This window comes from Trichogramma pretiosum, unplaced genomic scaffold, assembly GCF_000599845.2.
Source record: "Trichogramma pretiosum strain Unisexual culture from Peru unplaced genomic scaffold, Tpre_2.0 scaffold41, whole genome shotgun sequence".
NCBI lineage: Eukaryota > Metazoa > Arthropoda > Insecta > Hymenoptera > Trichogrammatidae > Trichogramma > Trichogramma pretiosum.
The window spans coordinates 851176-871300 of NW_019640824.1; the positions used below are offsets into that span (position 1 = coordinate 851176).

At 30.5% G+C, this 20125-nt stretch overlaps 5 protein-coding genes across 9 annotated transcripts; 2 read left to right on the forward strand and 3 right to left on the reverse strand.

Annotated features, from left to right (window-relative positions):
• The first annotated feature begins 899 nt into the window (after nucleotides 1-899).
• Nucleotides 900-3115, forward strand: LOC106656721 (ubiquitin-like-conjugating enzyme ATG3). Of its 3 annotated transcripts, XM_014377841.2 has the most exons (8): nucleotides 900-999; nucleotides 1094-1136; nucleotides 1214-1299; nucleotides 1414-1602; nucleotides 1675-1926; nucleotides 1996-2142; nucleotides 2214-2341; nucleotides 2402-3115. In XM_014377841.2, exons 3-8 carry the CDS (start codon nucleotides 1228-1230, stop codon nucleotides 2556-2558), a joined length of 945 nt encoding a protein of 314 aa, XP_014233327.1. In that variant the 5' UTR covers nucleotides 900-999; nucleotides 1094-1136; nucleotides 1214-1227; the 3' UTR covers nucleotides 2559-3115. The 3 variants fall into 3 exon arrangements, with proteins under 3 accessions (XP_014233327.1, XP_023319015.1, XP_023319016.1); XM_023463247.1 differs by having other exon boundaries at nucleotides 1094-1299; XM_023463248.1 differs by lacking the exon at nucleotides 900-999 and having other exon boundaries at nucleotides 1021-1299.
• A 237-nt stretch (nucleotides 3116-3352) lies between these two features.
• LOC106656720 (zinc finger protein 85-like) lies at nucleotides 3353-7352 on the reverse strand. Its single transcript, XM_014377839.2, has 9 exons — nucleotides 7215-7352; nucleotides 6528-6848; nucleotides 6366-6469; nucleotides 5523-6297; nucleotides 5114-5451; nucleotides 4695-5041; nucleotides 4157-4518; nucleotides 3836-4072; nucleotides 3353-3759 (listed from the first exon to the last, which is right to left on the reverse strand). Exons 1-9 carry the CDS (start codon nucleotides 7350-7352, stop codon nucleotides 3580-3582), a joined length of 2802 nt encoding a protein of 933 aa, XP_014233325.1. The 3' UTR covers nucleotides 3353-3579.
• A 348-nt stretch (nucleotides 7353-7700) lies between these two features.
• On the reverse strand, nucleotides 7701-9232 carry LOC106656722 (NADH dehydrogenase (ubiquinone) complex I, assembly factor 6). Its single transcript, XM_014377843.2, has 4 exons — nucleotides 8858-9232; nucleotides 8441-8663; nucleotides 7977-8372; nucleotides 7701-7910 (listed from the first exon to the last, which is right to left on the reverse strand). The coding sequence occupies exons 1-4, from the start codon at nucleotides 8971-8973 to the stop codon at nucleotides 7728-7730; spliced, it is 918 nt and encodes a 305-aa protein (XP_014233329.1). The 5' UTR covers nucleotides 8974-9232; the 3' UTR covers nucleotides 7701-7727.
• A 497-nt stretch (nucleotides 9233-9729) lies between these two features.
• Nucleotides 9730-14341, forward strand: LOC106656701 (apoptotic chromatin condensation inducer in the nucleus). 2 transcript variants are annotated; one of them, XM_023463241.1, is made up of 9 exons: nucleotides 9730-10114; nucleotides 10725-12177; nucleotides 12268-12349; nucleotides 12430-12552; nucleotides 12620-12794; nucleotides 12965-13173; nucleotides 13252-13485; nucleotides 13564-13824; nucleotides 13912-14341. In XM_023463241.1, the coding sequence occupies exons 2-9, from the start codon at nucleotides 10727-10729 to the stop codon at nucleotides 14029-14031; spliced, it is 2655 nt and encodes an 884-aa protein (XP_023319009.1). In that variant the 5' UTR covers nucleotides 9730-10114; nucleotides 10725-10726; the 3' UTR covers nucleotides 14032-14341. The 2 variants fall into 2 exon arrangements, with proteins under 2 accessions (XP_023319009.1, XP_014233285.1); XM_014377799.2 differs by lacking the exon at nucleotides 9730-10114 and adding an exon at nucleotides 10188-10532.
• Nucleotides 14342-15044: 703 nt separating this feature from the next.
• LOC106656702 (transmembrane 9 superfamily member 2) lies at nucleotides 15045-19859 on the reverse strand. Of its 2 annotated transcripts, none has more exons than XM_014377800.2 (14): nucleotides 19215-19857; nucleotides 18875-18942; nucleotides 18699-18792; nucleotides 18477-18612; nucleotides 18282-18403; nucleotides 18071-18194; nucleotides 17658-17986; nucleotides 17305-17461; nucleotides 17056-17233; nucleotides 16827-16986; nucleotides 16592-16743; nucleotides 16402-16513; nucleotides 16152-16323; nucleotides 15045-16067 (listed from the first exon to the last, which is right to left on the reverse strand). In XM_014377800.2, the coding sequence occupies exons 1-14, from the start codon at nucleotides 19338-19340 to the stop codon at nucleotides 16000-16002; spliced, it is 1998 nt and encodes a 665-aa protein (XP_014233286.1). In that variant the 5' UTR covers nucleotides 19341-19857; the 3' UTR covers nucleotides 15045-15999. The 2 variants fall into 2 exon arrangements, with proteins under 2 accessions (XP_014233286.1, XP_014233287.1); XM_014377801.2 differs by having other exon boundaries at nucleotides 15980-16067; nucleotides 17305-17449; nucleotides 19215-19859.
• Nucleotides 19860-20125: the final 266 nt, after the last annotated feature.

Genomic DNA, 20125 nt, shown 5'->3' on the forward strand with positions numbered 1-20125 from the left:
CAATTAAATATTATTAAAATGTCCTAAAAAATAAATTATTTTTGAAAAAAATTAATTAATTAATGTTAGATTTTATTTACTGAATTAAACAGTTTTTTTCAGTATATTATAATCATGTACAACGAAACATTACTTTAAACCTTGAAAACTTTTAACAGATATTGTGTTACAATCAAATCAAGCATTGATTTTGTAAAGGCAAAACTACACATTGTTTTTTTGACACATGTATGTTAGATACTTAATTCTTGAGAACATTTTTTACTTCGGCCAATTGAAGATATAGTGTTCATTAAGATGTAGTGTTCTTTTGAATAAGAAATTCAAACACAGGGAATTTCAATTGTAAAAATTAATTTTCGTTACATACTGTACTCATGAAGATCGTCTAAATTGACGTTCAAAGGCTTTTTTGAATATTTAACACAAATTTTTCAAGTTCAACTAATAAAGTTTATTAAGATCGTATATGAAAATAGAAAATGAGGATATCGTCGATATTTTGGCACAAAAGAAAAACTTAAAATGAATATGAAGAAAATTAATTAGCGGTTTAAAAAATATCGATTAATGTCCTTTTAAATATTTGAAAAAATACATATTTCGTATGAATGTGCTGAAAAGCAAATTGTAATAATTTTTTTGAGAAAACATCAGCGTAATCTTTACGATTTTCATTCAAATTTAGTCCTGTGTTGCCCTAAAACATATAGCACGCCAGAAGTTGTGGTTCCCACAGGCCACAACGATGAGTGTGATTCATGCATCGACATTTGACGCGGCTAATCAGTAACATCAGTAACATTGCGGCAAAACTGAGCTGTGATTCTGGGTCTTTGCGAACTGACGCCTGATACTCCATGATATCATTACGAAACACGCCGCTTGCTTCGCTGCAATCGCATTTGATGTGAATATTCAGTTTGCTATAGTTCATTGTTCAGCAAGTCCGAAGCAAATTTTGTAATAAAATTTGATGCAAATACGATAATCTTTAATGTAATTTTTGTCATATAAATATTTCTAAAATTTTTTTTGCTCTCGAAAATCTTTTTTTAGTTTTAATAGTGGTTCTATAAAAATTTGTTTTCAGAGTGATAAAACCGAACTCTGTATTGGCTCAGGTGCATGCTAAAGTATATAAATAAAATTTTTAAACCCTTATGAAACTGTTATAGTTTTTCATAAAAACTCACGATTTCATCCTAAAAAGGTACATTATACAGAATGCAAAGCGTAATAAACTCAGTGAAGGGCACAGCTCTCAGTGTTGCCGAATATTTAACTCCTGTTTTAAAGGTTCGATAATTTTATTAATTATTTATCATCTTAACCTAATAAGCTTGAACAAATTTAAAAAAACTCTAGGGCAGAATCAGCCCTTTTACTTATACGATATTTTATTGCATTCAGGAGAGCAAGTTTAGAGAAACAGGGGTATTGACACCAGAAGAATTTGTTGCTGCTGGGGAACACCTGGTTCATCATTGCCCAACATGGCAGTGGGCAGTAGGAGATGTAGACAGAACTAAACCATATTTACCAAAGGATAAACAATTTTTGCTTACTCGTAATGTCCCTTGTACTCGTAGATGTAAACAGGTACTTGACCTATTAAAATAGGTAATTGTTTCTTAAATAAATTTTATTATTATTATTATTAATTTTTTACAGATAGAATATTGCGATGATCTTGAACAAATTATAGAAACAGATGGTGATCCAGAAGGTGGTTGGGTTGACACACATCATTATGGAGTAAATGTTGGAGGAGTAGAAGAAAAAGTATCAGAAATGACACTTGGAGAAGCGCAACCAACTAATTCAAATGTTGTAAGTTCTTCAGCTGATGATGATGACGAAGATGAAGAAGCTGCTGATATGGAAGCTTTTGAAGTCAGTGGAATGCTTGATGAACGAGATAAGGTATTATTATAATATTTGAATTTTAAGCAATTTTTAATTTTATTTGAACCAAGATAATTTTTTTAACAGTATACAACAGAATCAGTGAAACCCAATAAAGATAAAAAAGAAGCCTTCTCTGAAGGTGAAATTATTAAAACTCGCACTTATGATTTACATATAACTTATGATAAATACTATCAAACGCCTAGGCTTTGGTTATTTGGATATGATGAGGTAAGTCTTTTTGTCAAGTTTTTTTTATAAATGGAATTATAAGTTGTATTCAATTCATACTCCTGATTTAGAATAGGAAACCATTGAATGTTGAAGAAATGTATGAAGATGTAAGTCAAGACCATGCAAAAAAAACAGTTACTATGGAAACTCATCCTCACATGCCTGGCCCTCCTATGGCATCAGTACATCCTTGCAGGTAATTCAACTACTGTCATCATAACTTTTACTTGTGAATTATAATATTTCAATCTTTTAGGCATGCTGAAGTTATGAAAAAAATAATTGAAACCGTGATGGAAGGTGGAAGAGAACTAGGTGTTCATATGTATCTTATAATATTTTTAAAGTTTGTTCAATCAGTGATTCCTACAATTGAATATGACTATACTCAAAATGTTACTTTGACTAGCTAGAGCAAAATCAAACTTGTATAATTTTTCCACAATAATTTTAGAACGATTTTCATTATATTATGCCCCATAGTCTTCTACAATTTATCAATTAAAAATTCTTATAAGAGATTTATATATTTAAGCTTGTGGTAGATGAACTACAGTGTACCTACTTTTAATCCAAAATAATGAATACCTGATATGGAAGAGTGAAATGCTGGTATGAATATATTATAGTTAATTACATGTATAAAACAATGGGGTTGCTTTGCAAATGTCTGGCTCATTATAAGACTTCTGTGTTTGTCTTTATTCCTAATATGATCTGAAAATTGAAAGTAAAATTTTTTTAATGAAGAGCATGGTCTCAACTGTCAAGCTATTTGAAAATAATAATTTGCACAATTAAAATTACAGTTATGTAATCATAGTCATTTTTCCATCTTTGAACAATTTTTATTTTTCATTTTTTTATTTGTACAAAACTCTTAAATATATAAGTTATGTAAACAATTCATTGATATAAAATGTTTATATATTTGGTTAGGATAATTAGTACATGTTATACATAATCATGACAACTGCATCAAAATTAATTATTATTATAGATATAATTTAACTATTGTACAAAATCAGAACAACATGCAGTGTATTTTCAATTATTTAGTTTTTATATTATATACAAATTTCTAAATTTCTCTAAAGTGAATCTTTGATGAATTTTTAATTACAATTTTTTTAATGAATTTGGTGAAATAAAATATATCTAAATGGAAATAACTTAATAAATATTCAAACATTTTTTTATTATTTAACGCTAATACTAATATTGCAAAATGATTTTTTATTGATCAGTAACTGAACGCCATGCCATTAATGCTTCAAAGTAAAAAATTAGAAAACTATGAGAGAGTAATTTGACCTAATTTAATGTTACAAATTTAATTTGTCAATCGATATCGACTTTTATGAAATTTACTTTATCTAATATCAAAATCTAGTCTTAACTCTTAAAGCATTGCATATTCTAAATTAATTTAATTTATATCATATTCAGGTACTCTGATGTTAATTGTAAGGGGTATGATGCATTTATAATCTGTACTTTTTGTCCATCTGGTATTTCAAAAACAATGGCTTGTTCATTACCATCCAGTTGTATCGGATTTCCAGCATCAATTTGATTTATCTGTGCGACTCCCATATTGACGGTGTTCTTATCCTAAAAATACACAAAATCACGGTGTTCAAAAAAATAATTGAAATTTTTTAATTTTTCAAGAAAAAGTAAGTCAAACCTCTAAGATTTGCTCCATATTTTCAGCATCTTGTTGTATATTTGATACTGAGGATGATGAAGTGTTATTTTTCAATGGTACAATAGTAGTAGAGATTTCATCAATTTCTAAAGAGTTTGACGGCTGGATTCGAATGATTTGGTTTCCATTCAATTGATCTACAACTTGTCCTTCAGAAAATAATTGCTTTGCCTGTTCAACGGATAGAGGAATGGTGTTTCCATCTTCATCTGTTACCTACAATTTTATAAATTAAATGAATCAATTTCTTGATGATATTAAAATTGGCTATGTGAATAAAAAGTTTTTTATAAAAATTACCTGAAGCAGTGAATTGGATTCCGCATCAAGCTCTGCATTCAATGATCCATTATTACTTGTCTGTAAGCCTGATTTGAAATTCACTGTGGTGCTAGTTTTGCCAGGAATGGATTGTTTAGGACTTTTATAAGCTACATAAATTATTTGAGAAATTTCATTTTCTGTTGTTATGTTTTCTTGAGACTCATTGACATTAACAAAATTAATATTTTCTTGACCATCTCTCAACCTTTGCCAAATATTTCCCTTAGATTTTTCCACTTCATTTGATTCACGAACTCTATGAATTTTCTTATGTTTGCTTAGATTTGAACAATCTGCAAATTCTTTTCCACATACATCACATTTGTACGGTTTTTCTCCTGCAAAGTCAATTAATTTTTTTTAGCAATTATTTAATAAATTAAATTAAAAAATTTTATTTGCAACTACAAAACATAAGTCCTTTTTATCTTAATGTATTATTTGTTTTGAAATGCTTAACAAACTAAAATAACAATTGATAACAGAGTCACATTTATTTCATAATTAATTATACCTGTGTGACGTCGCATATGTTTTTTTAACGCCCACTGTTCAGTAAATCTTCTATTGCATTCCGTACATTGAAAGGGGCGTTCTCCGGTATGCCTACGCAAATGGGTTTTCCAAGTATCTTTATGCAAAAATGTTTTTCCACAACTTTCACACACCCAAGGTCGTTCCCCAGTATGACGTTTTACATGTAATTTATATTGTGAAGATGTTGTAAATCTTCGCTTGCAAAATTCACAACAATACGGTTTTTCTCCAGTATGAATTCTCATATGCTCTTGCAAATTTCCATTTTGAGAAAAACTTTTAGGGCATTGATCGCATTTATATGGTTTTTCACCAGTGTGAACTCTGAAAGTATAAAAAATTTGTTAAAGTTAAAATAAGAAGTCTTATATTTATATAAATTTGAATGAAGAGTACCTTAAATGTAAAGTAAGACTAGTTTTATGAGCAAATTTTTGTTCACAACAATGGCAAGCAAATCTTTTTTCTCCTGTATGAGTTGATTGATGGTTCAATAAATTTGCTTTGGTTTTGAAAGAAGCAGTACATATTTCACATGGATATGGTCTGTCTTCTGAATGTACTAGCTGATGTCTTTGTAAGAGTTGTTTGTGTTTGAAACTTTTTTCACATTTTTGACACGAGTAACGTTTATGATTATGATGTTCTATTACCTTGTGATGTAAAAGTGCATTTGAATCGTCTAAAATTTGATCACAATCGGAACAAGCACAACCATCATTTGTTAATTTTATCTAAAATATGAAATTTTGATAGATTTTAAAAATTATTCAAATACATGAATATAAATTAATCTAAAAATTACCTGATGATTGAGTTCTTTATGCCCATTCAAACTAGATTGATAAGAAAATGCTTTGTTGCATATTTCACAAACAAATGGTTTTTTACCTAAGTGTACAATTTTTATGTGGTTTTTTAAATTGAAACTTGTTTGAAAATGCTTTTTACACTTTTTACATCGATATGAAACATTTTCATCATCTAAGGCACTCAGCTTTTTGTGTTTTTCTTTTACTTCATCAAGCCTTTCATCAGAAAATTCACAATCAATATCTTTTAATAAATGATCATTATGTGGTAAAATATATGTAATATTTTCTTCATCTTGAGAAACAGTTACTACAGAAGAGCTGTTATCTTTATCTGAATTCATGAAATCGATATTTTTTTGAGAACTTTTTTCTTTTTCATGATTTAAATTTATTTCAGAACATTCTTCATTCCCATGGGAACACAATTGTTGATGATGCATTAAATCTTCCAAAGTATTAAAAATTAGTGGGCAAAAGCGACATTTTTTATTAAAAACTGAAGCATGTGTACTTTCATGTTTGATATACTCGTTGGGTCCTGTGAAAATTTTATTACAGGGCAAACATAAAAATGAATTTTCATTCTTTAATTCCAATTTTTGAGTTGTATCTGATGTTTGGTTTTTTCTTAGTAATAAGATATCTTGTTGTTTAATAGATTTAATATAATTTTTAGATTTATATTCAATCTGAATATTCTTATGTGAAACTGTTTCATTTTGAAAAATATTATCTAATTCTTTTCCTCGTAAGCTTTCCACAAATCTGAGCAAAATATACAAAGGTATAAATTAATTAATGAAAAAATAAAAGCTAATAAAGTATGTTTGAACCTTTTGGGAGTTTTTCTATGCCTTTTGACTCTTTTATCTTCATTGATATTTGCATTAAATTCATCTCCTTTTTCAACAGTTTCTTGGTATTGCGGCTTCCTCAACTTTAGAAAATAAAAAAATATTAATTTAAGATATAACAATGTAACAGTTTAAAAATACCTTTTCCTCTTCATTATTCAAAATTTTTGATTTCTTGCCCTTTCTTTTTGTTTCTTTATATTTGCTTTTAGTTAAAGATTCATTCAAATTGTTTTCTTCTAGTTCAATTACAGAATTATTTTGTTCCATTTCCGCAATTTCAATATAATATTTAACATTGTGATCATTAACATATTTATGATCTATCTGAATTTGTTTTTCCCACATAGCTTGCAATTTCTCTTGACCTCTTATGAGTAATTCAAAAAATTGAGCCGTTGATTCCAATTGAATATTGCAGCCTGGACAAATTGTTCGAGGAAATTTTTTATCATCGTGGACCTAATGGAACAATGAAATTTGTAATTATTTCTGTTCAAACAATTGTCAATTTCCAAAAAATATAATTTATTGTTAATATCGTTTTATAAAATTGTTCATTAAGCCTTCTTTTTTTCTATTAAAATTTTCATGAAAGTTTTTTTGAAAAATGAAATGTCAACAAATATATTGTAAATAATTATTTATATTATCTATCTCTATAATAAATTTCCCGCTTTTGAGAAAACTGCATTTTTATTAAGACGTTTTGATTAGAGCAGTGGCGTTATCTAAGAGCCTGCAATTTGCACGCATAAGCGGTCTTATAGAAGTATCGCACCAGTCAAATGCGAGACGTAGTTGTCAATTTCAAAATAATAGACTTACTTTAACGGGTAAATAACGATTGACCATAGCGCTCAAATCGTTCACTTCAGAGTCATTACGAAATAATAATTCTCCATTTTCATTATCCTCTGCACATAATCGACAAATTGACGAATTATACAAGCAGGGCTCCATCATGACTGCAGTAGTTACTAATTTCTATTCAAATAAATGAATAATTGAACAAAAGCAAAATCATTCGAGTATTTACTTTTGCTTTACTGCTTCCGATGACATCTCTGCATTTCAATTTTTCCCAGAGAGTAATTTGTTATAAACATTTTTTCTTAATTTATTATCTTAGACAAATCACTCAGTCATTGTTGATAATGACATTATTTTCACATTCACACATTTGCGAATAACAAGCTTTACAGAATGGGGTTAGAGTACGCAAACCAAAACACAGCCATGGACGTATCGACAAATATAGAAAGGTTGTGAATGAATGATTGCGACATCAGAGGGGATTTTATCATAACAAACATGCAAAATTTTCATAAAAATCGTCTATTATCGTAAAAATAACTTTTTCCAATAGAGTTTTAATGGCAAAAGATTGTCCCGTCGTTGTAATTGAGGATCAAATATATTGAAGTCAATTCTACGCAATTTTTCCAAGTAATTCTCTATGATCAGAGATGGTAGAAAAATTATTTTAGATTCCTTCTTTATTTTATTTCTCATTGATAAGGCCTGTAAAGATAGCATTATTTAAATTATGTCTAATAAATATATAAATATGAAAAATTATGAAACAACCTTATTTAAATGTTGTTTAGCTCTTGATGATACTTCAAAAATTACATCGTTTAATTCTTTACTGCCTCTACCTTGAAATACTGATTCTGATGAAATGTTATACTTCATAAGTATATCTTGCGGCAATAAAATAATTCGTTTCTGAGCACTATAAGGTACAGATCGAATTAAATTTAATATGCCATGAGCTTTACCAAAATGACTAGCAAAATGATCTGTGTCTACATCTTGAATTCCCTGAGCTTCCAACATCAAATAATAAATAGAAGACACAGTTTGTTCAGCATACTTTTCAACTGAATCTAAATCTGCAAACAAGGATCCATTTAATCGATTGTAACGAGCTTCGATCAAGCGCTTGAAATAGTGTTTGGATAATTTATGCTTTTTCAGGACCTTGAAAGAAATGTCACTTGATTAACATTTTTTGAACACCAACTATTATTATGTATATCAATAATTACCCGATGCAATTCTAAACATGCAGGATTTTTTGGAGGTTTTCCATCAAATGTTTGTTGTAGTGATTCCTCCCAAAATTTTAATCGCATTAAACCTATGTTATCATCACTGACTTGATCTTCTACTAGAGCAATTTCAGTATTGAATGCTTTGATAGCAACTGCTGGTGATCTCAAGTTATTGGGTAAGAGTAAAGTGCACAAAAATCCTTCGTAATCATGTTTTCTGAAAATTTGAGATTAAATACATTTTTTAAAAATCATTTATCTGACTTATAAAAAACTTGAACTTGGTAAAACAAATTCAAATACTTACATCCCTTGAAAAAATTTCCTGTAGGATCCGCGGAATTCCTCCTGCAGGAAATTTTTTCAAGAGATAGAACTAGCTGCCAGCTGTAAAATTACAATAATAATTACCTTATAAGATGTAAACAATATTCAGCAGGAGTTTGTCTAGTAATTGTATTTATTCTTCTTAATTGAATTTGTTTGAAGTTTAATGATTTATAAAAAAATATTCTACATGGGTTCATAACAAATAATACTTGCGATCAATTGATGATAAAAATATTAATAGAACGAAAATTGTAAGCAATTAATATTGATAATTCATCGAACGAGAAATTAATGTTTTACACAGTCCGCGATTCCGCAGTCGGCCTCGAATCTCGACTCTTACGTTGACTAATTTTGAGGCTGTCTGCTGGATCAAATGTCACGCGCAGAATCACAATACAATATGCAAATTAGTTGCAACATTAAAAATAACTTGTTTTAGAAAACTCATCTAAAATATTATTTATTTTCAAATTATTCATAGCAGCTCAATTCAGCATTATATTATTGATAAATAACTCAGCTGCGTCGATTGTTGCAAAAATAAAAAACAGTGAAGCAACTTTGTTCTATTTGATCGTGTAAATTAACGCATTGAGATTTACAGTACGCTTATATATTGTGATTGAGTGCAAGTCATAGAAATGCTTCGATAATTATTTGAATGAATAATTGGTAAAAAAAAATCGAAGAGAATATTTTTCATTTCTATTCTATTAATATTTGTCCAACCGACTCTGATCTCAACTTTAAGTCTCACTGTGTGTTTGAATAACTAACTCGTTAGTTAACAATACATTTTCTTGTTCCAAATCATCATTTTGATACATAGCCATAAGGTATTCGTTTTGCCAACATTAAAAAGCGCTATCTTACGTAGTTTGCACAATTGAAAATCTAAAAATGCTAATATTATCAATTGTGCTTGCAGTCTATGTTTCGTTTGTATGATCCAAGACCGAGATAGAATCATCCCGACTAGCGCCTGAACTGAAGTCTGAGAACTGATCTCGTAACATTATTCGTGCATATATATTTACGTATATAATGTTGGATGGCCTAAGCTGGCTGTGATAAGTGCATCAAAGAGTGAAAGAGAGAGAGAGAGAAAGAATCGCGAGCCGCTTCGAGTTTACTTAATGCGCTAAACTGTATAAAGGAAGAAGCGGTAGCGACGCTTTACTCGTTTTTTTCTCTACTTGCGAGTTGTGCCGAACAATCACAACTCTACTTTAGTTTTTCATCCATATAACAGATTAAAAGTTCAGAAATCGCAATTGCTTCAACGTGTTGATCAAGCAGTCGAATCAGATTCGTTTAATTACAACGTATACAGCAGTAAGTAGCATCATATAGACATAATCTTATGTTACGCATACCTAGCCGAGTGTTTATTTCAAGATTTTTCCGTGCTTGAGTTTAGTAGAGGGTGGGGAGACATTCAATTGTAGGCTGCATTATTTTTACTTGGGTTAGGAATACACCTATTTAATCTATGGGACCACGCTAAGCAACCCAGTAAAGTAAACCTTACAGTTTACACACATCTCTTGGACATATTCTAATGCGCACCGGGTAGTCATACGTAAATTAAATGCGCTCAACTAACCTTGATTTCGAAGTGTATCTGTCTTCATAGACTATTGCTGTTTTACTTTCTGTAATAATATAATATATTAGAATCTAAACATACTTTGATCGGCTAGTGTTCTTCCTGGAGAGGTTACATACAAGTCTAAGAACTGATAAAAAACAAGTGAGTTGGGAATTGCAGAAAGTGTATTAATTGTCTCTATATAAATAGAAATCTGATATATTTTGTTTATGATAAAACTTAGAGAAGAATCTGTTAATTTTTTTTAAAAACTTAAATCAACAGCCTTTATTGGTGTATTTAATTTTATTAAGCTTCATCAGTCCTATTTCAAAAAAAATTTTATTGTTCTAGTAATGAGGCGCAAAAGTGAGCGTAACAAGGCAAAGGCAGCTGTTGAAAAAGTTGTTGAAACAGTCACTCCAAGGCGAACTACTAGAAGAAGAGCAAGAGTATCACCATCTCCAGACAAAGAAGTAGTTAAAGAAAGTGCACCAGTGGTGGATGATAATAACGATATTACTAATATCGAGCAAAGCAATGATGTGGAAGGTACACAAAGTAATGTTACTTCCAGTGAACTAATTAAATCTGTTCTTGGAGCAAAAGAAGAGGATGGAAATGGGTCAGTATGGAAAGTAGCAAGAGCGGATGCATCACCTGGAGAAATCCAGAAACTGAAGTTATGTAGACAGCGTAATACATCAGAAACATCTGAAAGTTCAACGCCAAGTAAAAAAAAATCAAACAAGTGGCAGGATAGTGGAGAAAGCATTGCAGAAGAGGTTGAATCAGCAGATGAGCGTGTAGCAGCTTTGGAAAAGGTTGCTATTAGCCAAAAAGCTGATGATTCCTCTTCTGTAAATCAAGGTCAGGAACCCAAGGAAGAGGTAAGTGATTACAAGGAGAACCTGCCTGAAACCACTTCAGTCAACTTGTCTGATGATCAAACAAACATAGATCAACAAGCTGATTCCAAGGAGAACTTGCCTGAAACTACTACTATATCTTCTCTTAACTCTGAACAACCATCAAACAGTGAGGAATACCAAACTTTGACTAATACTCAAGAGGATCCATCACCAGATAGCAGGGATATTGTAGCTGATTGCGTTGAAAATGAAGCTGTACTTAATCAAGGAGAAGAAGAACAACAAGAAGATTCTAATTTACCTTCTGAATTAGAAAATAAAACTTGTGAATCTCAGCAGCCAACTGATATTAACCTTAATGAAAATAGTTATAAAGTTGTTGCTGAACAAGCTAATGAAGATTCAATACAGGAAACTGTCAGTCCTGATGATGATATTAATCAAGAAAATAATGAAGTTTCACAAGTGAATAAAAAGTATGACACTGAAATCATTCAACAGAATGAAAAAGTTGAAGAAGAATCTCCAAATGCAGAAGAGCCATTAATTTATGATGAAAATACTACTGAAGATATTTCATTAAAAAATGACAATAATTCAGAAAATGAAGTTTTCAATTCTGAAAATAATGCAGAATCCATTTGTATTGACACTGAAAATTGCTTAATAGAAGAGAGCAAAGAAGATGAGGAAGAAGAAGGTGAAATAAAAGATGAAGTAGAAAATGAGCAAAGTCCTCATAATCATAAAAAATGGTCAACTAATAAAAATTCATCGAGAACAGAGAGAAATGCAATTAGTTATGAAACTCATCTGGAAATTTCTGAAAGTACTATGGATAAAGAAGATATTTTAGAAATTACAGATAAATCAGATGATTTAAGTGCATCATTAATTGCATCAAAACCAGCAAAAGTCAGTTTGAAAAGATCGTTGTAAGTAATAATATTTTATTTAAAATCATTATTCAATTTTTCAATAGCATGTTTGCAAGTTTCTTATTACTAAATTAATTATTTGTACAGCAATTCTAGGATACCTCAAGATTCAGAAAATAATACAGAAGATAATTCTGTTAAACAAGTTTCAGAAACAAATCAAAATAAAGTTAGTAAACTATTACAAGTTTTATTAGTTTTTATGTAATTTTATCAAGAGAAAATAATTTATTTATCAATTTCTTTAAGGAAAATCATGCGGATAATGATCAGCCTGATCAAAAATCAACCACAAAAAGACGTCGGTGGGGAACTACTACAATAGCAGCAGGTGTTGGACCAGCTTTTTCTATATCCACTGATTCTTTGAAGGTATTTACAACATCTTTATTCTTAGGTAAAAGTATACAATAATTAAAACTTCATTTGCATTATTTAGGCTTTAGTACCTGGGGCAAAACCTGTATCGCTTAATGAGGTACGCCTAACTAAAGACGATGAAGAAAGAGTTACAAATAAAAGAAAAAAAGAAATAAGTGACAATGAAGAAGAGACAGATTTAACTACAAATTCTGAAATAACCAAAAAGGATCAAAAAACTGACAATCAGACAGGTAAAATATATTATTAATGATTATTAATTTCCATTGCTAACTCATGAATCATGAATTGATAGATTGTAATATCATTGTAAAAAATATTTTTCAATTACAAATTACTCAAATCTGAACCTTAAATTAAATCGATACTATTTTGCTTATTAATACTCTTACATCTCTTACAGCGTCAAGACGAAAAATCAGTATTATTAAAGAGACGCCTAGACCTGCTTCACCTAGTACTGCTGAAGCTCAAGCCACAAATATTTTATTGATTAAAAATTTGGTACGGCCATTTACATTAAACCAGATCAAGGAACTCCTCTCGCGAACAGGAACTATTGTAGAAAACGGTTTCTGGATGGATAGAATAAAATCCAAGTGTTATGTAGAGGTATTTATTATTTTTATTACTTAATTCAAATCATTATACGCAATTTAAATTATTCTAAAAGCAAAATTATTATTATAGTATAAAAATGAAGACCAAGCTTTTGAGACTCGACAAGCATTACATGGTATTTCTTGGCCACTCTCAAATCCAAAGAAATTGATCGTTGAGTATGCCAATAAAGAAGATATGGAAAAAGCATGGGCGTCAACGGTAGATCAGCCTTTAGTCAGAAAAACAGAGCAATCTATTGCAAATGAGACTTGGAAGCAAGATACATGGGACAGAGAAGAACGAAACCAAACCGTAAATAAAGTAAGATTTATCAATTTATTTATAAAATGCACTAACAAATAAGTAAAATAAACCTTCTATTACAAATTTATTTTATAGATAACAGTCATTCGGGAATGGGATCTTGGGAAAGAAGATGGGCTACTTGAAAAGAAGGAAAAGGAGCGAGAGCGAAAAGAAATAGAAAAGAAAAAACGTCAGCGCAGTGCATCTCCAACACATGAAGTTCATCTTCCTGCACCTGCGAGAAAATTTAAGAAGAAAGAAGAGGAGCCTCCCACAGCAAAACTATTAGATGATCTTTTTAGGAAAACTAAAACCACTCCTTGTATATATTGGTTACCTTTAACAAATGAACAGGTAAAATTGATACAATTATAAATAATTTACTCTAATACCGCAATAAAATAAGGCGATATTAATACATGTATTGTATGATTTTATTAGATTATGGTCAAAGAAGAATTAAGACGACAACACATGGCAGAACATGCACGCCGAGTAGAAGAGATACGACGAGTAGAGAGAGGTCGAGATTCACGACGCCGTAGCCGCCCGAGAAAATAATTTTTCACGTTCTTATAATTTCTGAAATGATGCAAACTATTATCCTTATCCTTTCTCAACTTGACCATTCTAGCCCCTCGGCACGACTACGTGATTGATAAAGTTAACTCACAGTTTCCTATTTTTTGTTCGTGTTTCACGAATATGTAAATATTTATATTAATATTATTATTACTATTAATATTCTAAATTGAATTTTTTTATATTTTCGCGTGTCCGATCAAGTACACAAATTCTGCTTTGTACACAATGAAATAAGCCTCGGCAATCAGTAATTAAATAATTTTTCAATTTATTATTCCATTCGTAACACTGTCATGGTTTTTTTATTTTTTGAATAAAAGAATTTAAAAAGTCGTAGCAGTTTGCCCTTATCAAGTCCTTGTCACCTTTCCATATTTTTCCGAAATTTTTCTTTTTAGCCGTGCTTTTTACAGGTCAGCAACGATAATCAGGATGTAACGCTTCATCATAGTTATATTATGCTAAGGATTTACACTGACAAGAAAAATTCACCATGAATTCTTAGATATTTTAAATGCAACTTGCAAGTATCTTATGATTCTGATTAGAATCGATGATATATTAATTAAAAATTCCAAGTATATCTATGGAACAACACAATCAAACGAGTTTTATCTTAAGAGCAGTAGAAAAACTTATTTTGCACTTCAGTTTTTCAAAAGCAAAGTTAAAAACACCAAATTATAGACTAATGTCATTTCAAGATTACAACAATTAGTTAATTCTATAACATTATTGTGGCAAAATTGTTCATCGTATCTAACGTAATGTAAATACATGCATCATTTTTTAGTGGTATTTGAAATGTAAAGTAACTGTTTTACATTGAAACATTTGAAAACATTTTTTGTTGATTCATAAACTTACATTAGAGCTAAATACATCATATGTAGATCTTAGGAATTATTATTAATAAAAGAAGCATTTAAATGAAATTTATTATTTTTATTTAAACTCCTTATTCATATAAGAAAGACAAACAAATAATATGACTGCAAACAATTTATTATAACTATAATTCCAAAATTTACAGTTTTAGTCACGTGTTAAGTAGAAAGGGCATGACTTTTTAAATGACTTGACAATGAAACTATGTTATGGTTCAAGCCTTGTCTTAATAATTTACAAAATACTAGTGTGCATCAGAGGCTTTCTATTTAATTATAAAATAATCACAAATATCACTTCAGATTTAACAAACACTTGCTCCAATGATTTTATCCTTTATTTTGTCTATAAATTAAGAAAGCAAATAAAAAAAGTATTGTATAGAATTTCATTCTTTACCAAAAGTGAAAATATCCTTTCTTAATTTTTAAAATAACTTATCATTATTGTACTGACTTGTATTCTAAAAACAATTATTTTTAGAAGTAAAATAAAAAGCAAAATAATTGGTTATTTTTGTATTAGAAAGTTTAGAAATATTGTAGATAATTTGAATTTAATTTTTGCATCTTATTATCTAAGTTATACAACGATTATTATGATATTTATAAAAGTCACTCTTAACGAGCCAATGTACATAACTAATATTACTTGTATACTACTTCAATTGTCTTTGTAATACAAATTTTTTATTCTTAAGTCTCACTTATGCACCAAGGAAAGATCTTCTGCTTGTAACGTAAATATTATACATGGATTTTAAAATACTTTTGGAGAAGGAAAAAAGTCGTTAAACTTTGTGTATTCGTACAAAAATGCTAAGAATACATAATTGTCAAAATCCATTAATCCGGTTTCCTTGGTTTTAGAAATATACATGGTATCAATCATGTGAATAATTCATATAATAACAAACACTTGTTTAGCTAAATAATTATAGTCTATAGCTCTGACGATGTTATGAATAAAGCATTATGCAAACTGTAGTATAAAAATTATTACAATTTGGTCTTAAAAAATTTATTAATTTTCACAAATTGTTCATATCAAAAGTTTTCAGTCAACTTTGACTACGCTGTAAATTTTTCTCACAAACCAAAAACATGCAAAGAAACCAATGGATCCTGAAAAATGTATAAATTGAAGATTTAACTTATAATACCATTTTAAGAAAGTAGGATTCTTAAATAATGTGAAAAGCAAGTTACCTGTCAACAAGAAGAATAAATAAACCATAATCATAGTGTATCCAAAGTACAGGAAGGTAGAAGTGGCGTCTTCAATATTCAATTTAGTGGCAAAATAGTGTATGCAATAAACTAGCAAATAAAATGCTGTAAATCCTGACGTCAAAAAACTGCGCCACCACCAATGATAATCCTAAAAGTGATATTTATTAAGATGGATTTTCTAACTAGACGTATAACAAGAGTTTATGGCTACTGTCAATTAACTTACTTCTGCACACAGATGGAAGTAACACAGAAGTATCGTCGTTTCTGAACATGTAAGAACAAGAATAAGAAAAACCAAAAACAAGAATCCAAACATGTAGTATGTCTGGCTGGACCTAAAAAGATACATATAAACAATTTAAAAAATCTAATTATTTGATGTTTTATAAGTATCAATTGAATTTTGCAATTACCAGAGTGAATTTAGTATGAAAAACAATTGAATAAATATACATCCAAATGGCAAAACGCCACCCATAATAACTCCAGGAACAGCTTGTGTATAGAAACTCTGTTCAGGAATTTGTCGTGGAATTTGATTTGTACGAACTGGATGCTCAATTGACTAAACATAGAAAAAAAAAAGTGAAAAATATGCTCAATACAAGTATCGCTGCAACATAAAACATTGTTATTTAATTATCTTACCCTTTTCTTGAAACCAAAGTAGGCTCCAACATAAGTTAGAGGAACAGATATACCAAACCATAAAGCTAATATGGCAACAAGAGTGCTAAAGGGTACAGCAGCTGAACTACCTTTAGCCCAGAATATAAGGTTCATAATGAAAAATAAGCTGAAAACAAGTCTAAGAGCAGAAAAAATAATTAACCGTGGTTCCTTATTGAAATGTATAAATTAATATGAAATAGCATACCCTGGACTAAGCATGGAAGTAAGTAAAACATTACTTTTCCACTTTTCACCCCCAAAACTTTTGTAAATCCTTGCTGATACATAACCAGCTGTTGTTCCAAGACAAACATAAAGTATCATTGCACAAGTCATTAATGCTCCTCGATTTGCTGGTGAAAGGAAACCCAGACATGCAAAAGCTATAAAAGAAAAAGGTTTTGTTAATTCAAACTGACAGAAATAATAAAAAAAAAATTCGAATTATATATACCTAAAGTAACCAAAGCCATGAAAAATACTTGAATACCAGAACCTAGAAGAACTGATAACAACATTCCTTTTCTTGGTGGGCGGAAAACGTCCCCATGTACCAGTTTCCATCCAAATTCTTCTTGAGCATCTTCACCAGATTCAATCTGAAAGTAAGCCTGCGTTATGATAACACAGACGTGTCGAAAAACACAGTTTTACACAAACACTACAACAGCTCATTCATTTTTTAATCACGTTTAAAAACAAGTATAACAACATTTTAAGAATAAGCTGTGATTTCAAAATATCAATTTACTCTAATTTTGAACAAATAAACAAAAAAAAATAGGTTCCTTTTAAAAAATAACTTACTTGATTATATCTAGCGATATCTTTGTGCAAAGTGCGAAGCATAATCATGGCAACCATACCAGATAAAAATAATACAATGACTAACGAATTTAAAATACTAAACCACTGAATGTTAGTATGAGGGGTTGATTCAAGAATATAGTCCCATCTAGATGACCATTTAATAGTATTATTAAGCTGGAAAGTGACACTGTAAGTGTACACAATGTCTAATTCTTGACCAACTTTGAGTGGATCAAGTGGAATTTCTAATGGTGGCATTTTTGGACCACAACTAGGATTTTTTTCATTATAATCATGTTTGATACTTCGTGGTGTTACTTTAATCGCTGTAAAATTGAAAAATTGGAATTTAAAAAAATGTTATTAAAAATTATGAAAATCATTCCGTATAGTTCAATGAGACAACTTACCAATTATTCTGCCACTATTTTTAGTTCCAGTGCCCCAATCTTCATTAGCGCCGCTGTGATATGTTATAACCAAATCAACATGATTAAACAAATAATATGTTTTTTCTTTGTTGTATGTGGCAGGCTAAAAAAACATTTACATAAATTATATTTTAATTATTGTATAGACTTTATAATGGAGTAGTTAAGGAAATATGATATTGCAACTGACATCAATATCGCAGTTTTCTTGCGATGACCAAGTATCTCGCATGAAACATCCCATTGGGAAACCAATATTACAGAATTGATAATCATTATTTACGAGGTAGCACCAAGTGACGGGCATATTGTCTGTAAAAGAAGGTTAACATTTTTTATAAATGTATAAAATGCGGTGCAGTCATAATGTAACGTATGTACTTACCAACAATCCAAAAATGTTTATAAGAAAGTTGCATTCCTTCTTTAAGAGTTTCCAATTTTTTCTCATCTTCTTTATTGCCTCCAGTGTATTTTCTTTTACAAACAACTGCACATTTTTCTTCTTTTAAAAATTTAATCTGAAAATTGAGATGAGTTGATGAAATTCTTTAGATTAAGTCTTTGAATTTTTATCTCAATAAAGCGTTCAAAAGATCAAACGTACCTTGTAAGGTGAGTTTCGAATGCGTTCACCAAAAATAACTTGTCCCAAGTTTTCAGCTGGAGAATTGGTTTCATCAGCTTTGCAAAAATCAAAACTGTAACAATAATTTTCTGTTGTAGCTGTTTTAACCACACAAATTCATAATAGTTGAAAATCAAAAGTAATTTATTACTCACTGATGGTATTCATAAGGAATAACAGCTTGCAGAGAACTGAGACGATTGACGTACAGACCTATGTCGGACTGAAAATTGCAATAAAAGTATTATGATAGATTTATGGGAAAAACAAGAACGATTGAAAAGATGAGTAGAATAAACAATTATCCAATTATAAATTATGATTCAGGCACGCATTTAAGATAGGTTATCGAAGGTAGTTGTAATTATTTTACACATTAAGCGTTCTTATCTTTGGAAAAGCCAAGGCAGATATAGCGTAATCGGCATGAAATTAATGTAATAAATACGAGAAAGTTTTAAATGGAGATGTCAAAGGGCTAGGGAAAAATGCTACCTTGCAATTTTCGTTGACTTCTTTCTTTCCATCATCGGGGCAATAATTCACCGGTGCCAATCCCGGTAAATAAAAGGCATGTCCGCTCGCTAATAAAACGGCTAGTAAGACAATGGTCTTCGTCATAATTGTCGTCTTGTTGAGCGATGGCACCAGCTGAACGACGACACTGTGTTTCGGGGGTGCTCGCGCGCTACGAGCTGTTGATGCGACGAGCGAATAACGATGATACCGCGCACAAGGCCAGTCTGTTACGAGTGCACCTAGTACAATGTACGATATAGGTACCTATATGTATTAAGACCTCGATATGATCAAACTCGAACTGACAAAGCTGCGAGTCTGAGACTTTGTCGATCGTACGTCGTAGTCCCGTGCAGAGACACCGCGCAATCCAACTGTTCACTTATCACAACATGAATGATATGGTTACATGCAGAGAAGCAGACCTATGTAGCCACAAGTGCTAATGACGACGATGTAAGTGCCGCTCTCGCACCGACTCTAGTCACAAAAATGAGCCGACGACGCTACCCACTATTTTTGATAAAAGCTCAAATACGCGCTAGGCTTGCTGCTTATCGTCATTTTACGGGCTTGATCAGAGTCAACATATAATATCTATGTTGTACACATACACACACACACACTCACATGTGTATATGTAGCTAGTACTACATATGCACACGCAGTGCTCTGTCAGTTTGTGTTTCTATTTCTGCCATGACACGTCATGAAGTCTGTATATAAAATATGTTATATATATAAATTTTTATGTTCGCAGTGCACTGGACACACGAAGGTTATCTATAGTGTAGTATTTAATATGTTTTAGTATACGGCAGATTGTTTGGAAATTATAATTTGAAGTCTATTTCTTTGGCATAACATTTGAATTTTGTTTTCGATTA